Here is a 10,319-nt window from a genome sequence, read left to right as displayed (position 1 = left end):
GCTAATGAGGTCCAGGAGAGTTAAATATTCCCCGGCTCCTCTGGAGGGCTGAGCTGGGGTGGGAGAGAGAGGGGAAGGTGGGTGCGAGGAGGGTGAAGCCTGAACCCCAGGAATGTGCAGAGGCTACGGCTCCCTCCCCGCCAGGCTGTTCCTAAGCTGGGAGCCAGCGCTCAGTGCCTCGGCCCCAGCCGGAGCTGCAATGCTGGCCGGAGAGGGGATTAACGGGCTGAACCTGCTGCCTTCCTTCAGGCCGATGCCAGAGGCGCCCGCTATCTCCTGCCTCCCTGCGGGGCCCCTCACTGACCAGCAGCCAGGTCTGGCCCAGCCTTGATGGGGCCCCTCTTCTGCCCCCCTCAGACCTCGGACCCCACAGTGCATATTCCCTGGTCTGGCCGCCCCTGTCTTCGATACACGTGGCCCTCAGGCGCCCAGGACCCCCTCTCCCCAACACCCCTTCCCCAGCCCAGTGTCTCCTCCATATCTGGCCTCAAGGCCCTCTCCAAAAAGTCCTCCCTGATGTCCTACTCTAGTCTTACCTGCTGCAAACTGGAATTCCATTTCCCTTCTGTCCTACAGGCAGAGAGGACTGCAAGCCCCCAGGGTCAGTTCAGTCATGCAAGAGCAAAGTCCGTCATCTCAGGGTTGGGGCTTGGGGGGAATTAGGAGAATTTAGGCACTGGTACCAGATTCCTAAAGGGGTTTTCCTGGCAGAAAGGCCCTGAGGACAAGCAGAGTCGCCCCTTCCAGCCCCTCCCTTCTCCATCAGGGGGGCGGGCGTCAGGGGAGGTGGCCCCACCTGCTCCACGGCCAGCTCCCCACCCCCAGGGGGCTGAGCAGGAGTTTTGCTGGGACCTGTCCTGGCTTAGCTGGCTGCTGTGGGCGGGCCCCTGGCCTTGTCAGTGCCTAGGCCTCCCCCTGCATTCTAGAGCCCCAGCCACTGCCTTTGCTGCTGCTGTGGCTGGGCTGCCACCGCTCCTTTTCAGCCTCTTGCCACCGCTGCACTCCACCCCCGCCCAGCAGCTCGGCTAACTTGGCCATGCCCCTGGCTCCCCCAGGGACCCTGGCCCAGCCCTGAGCTCTGGGACCCCCAGCCCTCTCCCCTGGGCCATGGCCAACTCGGGCCTCCAGCTCCTGGGCTACTTCCTGGCCCTGGGTGGCTGGGTGGGCATCATCGCCAGTACAGCCCTCCCGCAGTGGAAGCAGTCCTCCTACGCGGGCGACGCCATCATCACCGCTGTAGGCCTCTACGAAGGGCTCTGGATGTCCTGTGCCTCCCAGAGCACCGGGCAGGTGCAGTGCAAGCTCTATGACTCGCTGCTCGCCCTGGAAGGTAGGCCTTGTGCTGGCTGGGTTGGGGGTGGGGGTGGGGGTGGGGGGGGTCGCGAGCAAGCTTTTACACAGTCCGCCATCTGCACGGGGCTCCACCCTTCAGCCCCCTGCCCCGTGCACTTATGATAATCTAGGTCAGCCCGGTGCCCCATAGCAGGCAGGGGCTCTAGGTTCTGGCAGCCTTGGGTTAGATCCTAGCCACTGACCCTCTCTGTGTTCCTGTATCTTCATGCGTAAACGGAGTACTATGGCTTTTACAGGCTGATGGGAGGGTCAGGTAAGATGAGTGCCTGACACCGGGAAAGGCTCAGTCAAGACCCTCCCCTCCACTTCTCCCCATGCTTTGCAGGCAGACATGCTTGTGAGCACATGCTGGCCCCGCTGGATAGAAAAGCATGCTGGCATGCAGGTGTATGTGCACACATGTATGCACACACATACACATGCATGTGCGCACACAGGTGCTCCGGCCCACAGGTTCCTCTTCTCTTCCTCCTGGGGTATGGAATTGAGCCTGGCAATTGGCTCATAAACAGGCACCACTGCGGTTCTGTTCATGGCTCAGGGCCCAGACACCCACCCTCTGCCCACAGCCCACAGGCCAGAGCCAGGCTGCCCCTGCCACGCTGATCCAGGAAGATCATCTGGCCTCCCTGAGCTCCCCCCGCGCCCCCACCCCCGGGCTCCCCCCACCCCAGCCCAGGGCTGACTCAAGCAGCAGGCACACGACTGCTATGGTGACTCACCTGGCAGAGGGGAAGATGACCAGAATCAGGGTAGCCAGCGGGGGTTGGCATCCTTGCCTGCGGGCCACCCGGGCTGAATTGGGCCTCGGCCGCCCTTAGTTCCTCTTTTTGCTGAAGATGCCTCTGCTGCCTGGGTGCAGAAGGACAGGCCCAGAAGGGGATCCCCAGCCAGAAAAGAGCTGATGAGAGAATTCAAACTGCCCCGTCACCACATGCCACCAAGAGGAGCCTGCAAGTGCGAGCGAGCGGTGGGGTTACACAGGGAAGCTCGGCTCCACGCGTGTTTCACTAACCCCATACCTGCCCAGGTGGCAGTCCAGGCGGAGTTTCCAGCTCCTGTTCCAGCCCCTCCCACCCTGGGCCTCCCCCATCCACCCACCTCCCCCACCGCCTGCTCAGTCCCTCCCGCCCCCCCCAGGTCACATCCAGTCAGCACGAGCCCTCATGGTGGTGGCCGTGCTCCTGGGCTTCGTAGCCATGGTCCTCAGCGTCGTCGGCATGAAGTGCACCCGGGTCGGAGACAGCAACCCCATCGCCAAGGGCCGCATTGCCATCTCTGGGGGCGCCCTCTTCCTCTTGGCAGGTGAGAGCCCTGGGCTGCTTCTACCAGCTTAGCCACAGCAGGGGGCCCCGCCCTGGTGGCCAACTGGGGGCAGGGCTGAGCACCCCCTCTGCCCTCAGGCCTCTGCACCTTGACCGCAGTCTCATGGTATGCTACGCTGGTGACTCAGGAGTTCTTCAACCCAAGCACACCTGTCAACGCCAGGTGAGTGCCGAAGCATGGCTCGGGCCAGGGGCGGGCTGGGCCTCCCTTTCCACGGCCCCTGGAGCCACTGGCCTTCATCCTGCAGGGTCCTCAGAAAGGGAAGCAGGGGACAGCCCCAGGTGCTGTCACTGAGAAGCTCTCTGGAGCAGGAAACCAGGCAGGGTGTGGCTGGGCCCGTGGAAGGAGCAGGAGGCCTGTGGAGGACGCCCCAGGAGCTAAGTGCCTCGCTCTGGGCTTAAATCCCAGCTCTGCAAGTGCTCACTGTGTGGCAGTGCTGGTTCCTTAGTCTTTCTGTGCCAGGTGTGCGCCCTGTAAAACCCAAGGACCCAGCCCACATGTGGTTGTGAGGGTGCGATGCGATGGGCAGGTAAGGGACTTGGCACAGTGCTGGGTCCTGGTGTGCGCCCGGCCAGGCCGAGCCGTTCTCTTCCTGCAGGAGGCGGCAGTTCCTTCGGGTGGGAAGGGGGTAGGTTAGGCTGGAGAAGAGAGAGCCTGGCAGCCAGAGGAAGCCTTTGTTCCCCAGCCCGGGTGGAAAGCAGCCGACCATCGCACCAGCCGTGGGGTAAAGAATGAGGGGGAAGGGGCAAGGCCAGAGAGGTACTGTTGCAAAGGCCTGGAACAGAGGGCTGGGGCCAGGGGCAGGCAGTGGGGAGTAGGTCAGAGATACTTAGAGGGCAGAGTGGTCAGGGCGTGTATGACCAGGGGCTTGGGGGCCGAAGAAGGGATTCTGTGAAGGGCGTGGGTCCCTGTGGCCCCTCCCTCACCTCTCAGCTCTGCCAGGCGCGGAAAATGGGACCTTCTCAACCTCAGACATCCCCACAGGCCTTGAGTGGGAAGGAGGGGAGGATAAGAAAAGAGATGCCTGGGCTTTTGCCTTTGGGAGGGCTCCCTGGAGGAGGTGGAGGAGTGGAAAGAAAAATGAGACCTCCGGTGTGCTGCCTGAGGCAGGCCGCTCTAGCCACGAAAACCTGCCAAGTGAGAGGCAGCTCAGCTTGGGGGTGCCAGGCTGGCTCTGCCCCTTCATCCCTTCAAAACTCCCCCAGGCCGCCTGGGCAGCAGGTCCTGTGCTGGGCTCTGGGGATACTGACAAATCGGGTGCTGTCTGCCCTCGAGGTCCTCCCCAGGGGGCTGAGCAAGCAGGGGACTGAATGGCCACCTATTGAGAGTCAGCGCCATTGGCCCCTGACCCTTCTGTGCAACCCTCCAAGGGGTAGTTTCTTAGCCGGGCCCTGAGGGCGGAGCACAGGAGGCACAGAGAGAAGACTTCCAGGAGGGGGCGCCTCGTGCAAAGGCACAGACATGGGGAGCCGCAGGGCACCGCAGGGGCGGGCGGGCGAGCTGGCCAGGAGTTCTGTGGGCCAGATGGTGATAGAAATGGCAAGGATTGCCCTGCTCTCCCCACAGGACTTGCGGGCCCTCCCACGCCCCTCCACTGACTGGCTGAGGAAAGGGGCCCCAGGTTGCACTGGGTCACTGTGTGTGGGGTCGACCTGCTGGAATGGGGGTGGAGGAAGGATGAGCATTCATCCCAGCTTATCCAGAGAGGCTGCTAAGACATGCGAGGGCCCCATCTCAGCTCCTCACACCCTGCCTGCCTCCTGCCAGGGCCGAGGCTAGGGAGCCCCCACTGAAGGCTGAGGCGGCCAGGGTGGCAGCCGCGCCTGATGACATCCTCCCTACCCCTTGCAGGTACGAGTTTGGCCCAGCTCTGTTCGTGGGCTGGGCCTCAGCCGGCCTGGCCATGCTGGGGGGTTCCTTCCTCTGCTGCACATGCCCGGAGCCCGAGAGAGTCAACAGCAACCCACAGCCCTACCGGCCGGGCCCCTCAGCTGCCGCCCGAGAGTACGTCTGAGCCCCAGCCCCAGCCAGCAGCCTTCCCCAGCACTCCACGGCCCCTGCAGTGCCCAGGGCAGGCCAGGAGGACAGAGGATGTCCCCTGAGCTCGGTTAGGGCGCTGAGCAGCTTGTTCCCAACATAGGAGTCCACCCATCGCTCTGAGAGAGGCCAGAGGCAGGACCTAGCCCACAGGGGCACTCACACGTCCCGGTGCACACACGCATCCAGGTGCAGGCGTGGGCCCGTCCACGCAGTCTCTTGGCACCTGTGTGTTTCTTTCACTGACGGCTTATTTACTCACTCAAGGGCTTCTTGAGTGTCTGCACTACGCTGGGCCCCGTGGACAAGACGGACCTTGGCTCCTTGCAGCCACCCCATGGAGGAGGCAGTGCTGGCAGGACACGTGTCCCCACATTACACCCAAGAAAACAGGTTCAGAAAGACCAAGAGGCTTGGCCCTACTGTCTCTGAGTTTAGGTCTCAGCTCTTTTGCCCGCCCAGCACTGCTGGACAGCCACACAGGGGGCCGGGCCAGGCCAGACCACACCCCTCCCTCCCTGGAATGGGCCCCAGGCAGGGCTGCCGTGAGGGCCCGTCTGACCCCACTGGTCGGTCCCTGGGCCTGGGCCCGAACCCCACAGCCCCTGCCCCTCTTTCCCCGACTGCTGCTCACCCCACTAACCAGCTCTCCTCTCTTTTGACTTTCAGACCAGTTCTTAAATTGTCTGCCTCCTCCAAGGCCCCTCTGGGGGTGTAATGTCCGGGTCCCCAGCCTGGCTCTGTCTCCCTGCCACACCTAGACTGTGTGTTTGGTCTTTTTTTGGAAAGAGAAGTGAACATCCAGCCCCAGTGTGGTGTCCTTTGATCTGTCCCTGGCATGGTCAGGGCGGGGGCTGCCCCAGGAAGTCAGAGCTGTTCCCTGGGGTTGTTGGGCATAAAGGAGGGGAGAGAGGTCCAGGGCGGGTTACACAGCAGGGCCAAGGCTGATCAGGACTCCTGCCCCCCACCGCCCCAGTGACCTGCGCAGTCTGGCCTTGGGTTGGCTCCAGGACCTCCTGGATGGGAGACCCCATCCTGAGGCCTGGCCCAGCACTGGGCTCCGGCCCCGGAGTCAGGGAGCCCTTGGCCTAAAGAGAGACACAATCCCACCCCGTTACTCAGCCTGCCCTGGGAGCCCCCCTGGGACCCCTCCCCACCCCGAGAGGGGAAAATCCCTGGGAGGCCCTCCAGCTGGGTTCTGGGGGTCAGAGCCAGCATGAGGCAGCACTGTAGGGTCGCTAAGGGGAGAGGGGCCTGGAGGAAGGCCACTGGGCCCCTCAGTCGTTAGGGGCATCCTGAGGAAGGTTGGAAGCCCCAAGCTCTGCTCCACCACAAAGCCGCTCCTTTTCTCCACCCACCGCTCCTCCTCTCCAGCCGCTGAGGCCCCGCTACATCCCTGCCCAAGAACCAGAGCAGGGAGGGAGCGGCCCGAGCCTGCCCGAGACAGTGGCCAGAGCTCCAGCCTCCCTCGGAGGTGCAGCCAGAGCTGGAGGGGCCTTTGGTCTTAAGGTACAGGTAACCATCCCCCTAGTCTGAAAGGGGGAGGGTCCTCAGATCGGTTCCTCCCCTCAGGCTCAGGCCTCTCCCCCTCAAATGCCCTTGCTGGACCCTGAGTCTCTCTCTGGCCCCTGCCTTCTCCCTCTCCCGCGGAAAGGGCTGAGCACGACTGTCCCTTGCCTTCCCCGTGCCCTCCTCAGCCAGCTTCGTCCCGGCTTCCTCCACCACCTTTCTGTGACCGCATCTCTCACCAAATGGCAAATCCCAAGGACAGACCTCAGCCTGCTCCCTGAGTTTGAGAGGTGGACTCCTCTGACAAGTGACTGTCGTGGAGGCTGCGGGGAAGGGAGGGAGGAGAGGAGAGAAGAGCTGCTATGGGACAATCCCTGAGGCGCCCTGGCCAGGCAGCTGCCACACAGCCAGGGGCCGCCTTGGGAATGGATGGCTGCTTCATGAGGCCCGGCCGGCCGCTGGACAGAGGGGGTACCTGGAGGGTGACCCTAAATGGGTTTACTGGACTCCTGGCCCTCGAGTCATGACTGAGAACTACGAAAGAGCCCGCCTGGGCGCCTGAGCTAAGACTCAGCGCTTCTTGCTTCTGGGTGCACATTCGAGACACCTGGGGAGCTGACTCCCGGGCTCCACCCCCGACATCCCCACTGAAACGGCCTCGGATGGGCCCGGCCTCTGCGTGCAGGCAGCTCCCGTGGGCCTGCAGTGTGTGGGCAGCACCTCTGTGAGCCTGAAAGTTGGGACCACATTTTTTTGCCACTCTGAGGGGGTCTCAGAGGGAGAAAGAAGAGGTGAGGAGTGGAAACACGAGAGGAAGCCCTGTCTCCCTCAGCCTTTCCTGAGACCAGGCTGTTCCACGAGAGTCCTGCCGTCTCCCAATAAATACACCCCTTTTTGAGGAAACAGTTCTGAGTTTGGCTTCTGTCACATACAGCCAAAAGAGCCCTGACAACACCGAATTTGGAAGCTGGGACCTGAGTATTGCGGTGGAGGCTCCTGTCACAGGTGCGACCTGAGCAGGTGCGATGGGGCCCGGAGGCTCGGCCTCCCTGTCCCGGGCTGGGGATTTGGCAGCCCCTGCTATTTGGTCGTGAAGCGGTTGGCCAGGAAACCGTGCGTCATTTCTTGCGGTCCAGGGTCTACCAGAGGTTTAGGACTGTTACCGAGCAAGGGCCCACTGCCCCACACACACAGAAGCCAAACTATGGCGCCAGCTTTTGAGAAAAGAAAGGAGCGTCATTTGCCAGTCAGCTGGCAAGGAGACAGGAGACACGGCTCTAATCTGTCCTCCTCAATCCAGGATACGGGCAGGATTTTAAGGGGTAGCAGTTGAGGGTTCATAACTATTTCACAAGTGTTACTGACAAGTGCTGTATCCAAGGGTTAAACTTTTGTTCTGGGTCTTGTTAGAAACAAGATGGAACCCGGTTCCGCAGGGCCCCCAGCAGGAGGATGTCGGGATAGAGTGTGCAGGCGGCTTGCTGAGGGCTTCAGGGACAGGCTGCGAGAGAGCCAAGCCCCATGCCCAGGGGCTGCCTGGCAGCAAGGCAGGACCAGCTTCAGTGTGATCCTTCCTGAAGGGAAGCCGGAGACGGGAGAGGCGGAGGGCCAGGTCACCACATACAACCCAGTTCACACACTGATGAACAGCGCAGTGGGAGGCTGGCAATGGGACAATGTCTGGGAGAAATCAGAGGGTTGGAAGCTGGGAGAGTTTGGAAGAATTTGGGAAACCTGATCCCCCAGGCCTCTGTTAAAGCAACCTCTCTCCTCAGGGTCACCTGGTCAACTTTGCAGACCTCAGGGCTGGGATCCTGTTTCCGGTCCCAGCCTCAAGGCTAAATAATAAGCAGGAGCCAAAGATGTGATCCTAAAGCTTCTGCCATTGTTTATTTGCCAGAATGAAACTGGCAGGTCCAAAAATATGGTTTGGGGAAGAAAAATAAAGGGTGCACTTGGCCCCTGAGGAAACCCAAGGAACTGAGGGGGTAGACCCATGGCCCTGGAGTAGCGGGCCGGGCACCCCTCTGTCGCTTGGCCCTGAGGATCTGGACATGACTGAGTAATAGGTGATGACCTGGGGTTACGGTTAATTCTGTGTTATAGGTATTGTTCATTTTGTGTGATAATGACCCCACGGTTATTTTTTAAAAACCCTTACCTGTTAGAAGTGCACACTGACATAATATAATGGCTGACTTTGTTTTAAAATATTCTAGGAACAAAAAGGTCAGGGGCAGGTAAAGTTATTTATAAGACTGGTAACTATTGGTACTTAGGGGTTCACTCTATTCTTCTCTCTGTGTCGGCATTCTCAAGTGAAACAAATAAAATGCTAAAAATCCCTCCAAGTTTGTCGAGTTGTACAATTTCATTACGATTGTGAAACATTGCAGATATGTCTTAATCAGGTGATAGGAGTTAACACCAGCAGTAATGGGAAAAAGTCAAAATTGTCCCTCAGTAGAATACATTGAGAAGAAAAACAGCCTCATTTATGTGATATTCCTGCTAGAGGTACATAAACTGAATCTACTTATGACAAGACAGGAAAATCTAAGTTGAGGTTATTCTACAAAATAACAACCTGGATTCTGCAAAACCATGCAAGTTGATGAAAGACAAAGAAAGGCTGAGAAGCTATTGCAGACTGAGGAGATCAGAGAGAGAGAATCAAGTGCTGTGAGTGATCCTGGATCGGATTCTGAACCTGGAACGGACATTCTTGGGACAACCAGTGAAATTTGCATGGTGTCTGTGGTTTAGATGGTGGTACTATGTCAACAGTAATTGCTTGAGCTTGATAGTTTACTGTGGTTTTGTAGAACCACAAACTTTCTTTATATGTTAGGAAATACAGACTGAAGTAGTAAGAGGATAATGAGGTATCAGAAAAAACCTTCCTAGGTACACATGAAAGCAAGGCGAGTATTTGCAGTATAATATTAATTAAGCAATCTGAGTGAAAGGCATGCAGGTATTCTTTGAACTAATCTGGCATTTTTTCTCTGAAGTTTGAGATTATTTCAAAAACAGAAAGTTCTCTTAAAAAGTCTAAAGAAAAGGCTAGAATACTGAGAAGCTGCTCCTTTCAGAGGGCACTTGAAAATCCAGGCGAATGTAGGAAAATCCAGGCGAAAAATGGAGCTGGGAAGGAAAGCTTTGGGTTCACCTAGCATGACAATTTAAAAAATCTTTATTTCACCCTCCTTTTTAAAAAAAGGTTTTATTTATTTATTTTTAGAGAGAGGGCAAGGGAGGGAGAAAAAGAGGGAGAGAAACAGTGATGTGGTGATGTGATGTGCAAGGGATATTTTGATCGGTTGCCCCTTACATGCCCCTAACTGGGGACCTGGCCCACCACCCAGGCATGTGCCCTGACCAGGAATCGAATAAGCGACATTTTGGTTCGCAGGCCAGTGCTCAGTCCACTCAGCCACACCAGCCAAGACTATTTCGCCCTCATTTTTGAAAGCTCTTTTCACTGGGTATAGAATTCTGGGTTGACCCCCCAAACCCACCCTGTTTTTAGGAGTTTATAAATGTCATCCCAGTGTCTTCTAGCTTTCATAGGATTCAAATGAAATGTCTGCCATTGTTTATCCCGACTGGTATGGCTCAGTGCAGGGCTCCCAGCCCCCGGGCCATGGACTGACACCCGTCTGTGTGGCCCGTCAGGAACCGGGCCACACAGCAGCAGGTGAGCGGTAGGCGAGTGGGCGAAGCTGCACGCACATTACTGCCTGAGCTCCACCTCCTGCCTCCCCCTACCCTGCCACTCCCATCCATGGAAAAATTGTCTTCCACGAAACTGGTCCCTGGTGCCAAAAAAGTTGGGGACTGCTGGCTCAGTGGATTGAGCGCTGGCCTGCGAACCAATCTGCTGATCGTTCGTTTCCTGGTCAGGGCACATGCCTGGGTTGCAGGCCAGGTCCCCATTTGGGAGCATGTGAGAAGCAACCGATCGATGTTTCTCCCCGTCTCTTGCTCCCTTCCTTCCCCTCTCTCTAAAAATAAATAAATAAAATATTTAAAAAAAGAGAGAAAAGTCTGCTATGATTCTTATTCCGGTTCCTTTTCCTGCCCCTCTGGTT

General features: G+C 58.3%; 1 protein-coding gene across 1 annotated transcript; it reads left to right on the top strand.

Moving 5' to 3' along the window:
* The first annotated feature begins 1,082 nt into the window (after positions 1–1,082).
* CLDN19 (claudin 19) lies at positions 1,083–5,859 on the top strand. Its single transcript, XM_054571595.1, has 5 exons — positions 1,083–1,330; positions 2,494–2,658; positions 2,757–2,841; positions 4,531–4,683; positions 5,386–5,859. The coding sequence occupies exons 1-5, from the start codon at positions 1,108–1,110 to the stop codon at positions 5,432–5,434; spliced, it is 675 nt and encodes a 224-aa protein (XP_054427570.1). The 5' UTR covers positions 1,083–1,107; the 3' UTR covers positions 5,435–5,859.
* The last annotated feature ends 4,460 nt before the right edge of the window (positions 5,860–10,319 follow it).

Source organism: Pteronotus mesoamericanus, unplaced genomic scaffold (assembly GCF_021234165.1).
Source record: "Pteronotus mesoamericanus isolate MK-2021 breed Mesoamerican mustached bat unplaced genomic scaffold, CSHL_Meso_final contig_221, whole genome shotgun sequence".
Classification (NCBI taxonomy): domain Eukaryota; kingdom Metazoa; phylum Chordata; class Mammalia; order Chiroptera; family Mormoopidae; genus Pteronotus; species Pteronotus mesoamericanus.
The sequence above is the reverse complement of the archived record's forward strand: the minus strand, read 5'-3'. Positions and strand labels throughout refer to the sequence as shown.

Excerpts from the sequence above, each read along its gene's own strand:
- CLDN19 (XM_054571595.1), top strand. The coding sequence starts at position 1,108 with ATGGCCAACTCGGGCCTCCAGCTCCTGGGCTACTTCCTGGCCCTGGGT. Across the intron at positions 2,659-2,756 it reads CGCCCTCTTCCTCTTGGCAG|GCCTCTGCACCTTGACCGCA; the intron begins GTGAGAGCCCTG and ends CTCTGCCCTCAG. Across the intron at positions 4,684-5,385 it reads CCCTCAGCTGCCGCCCGAGA|ACCAGTTCTTAAATTGTCTG; the intron begins GTACGTCTGAGC and ends TTTGACTTTCAG.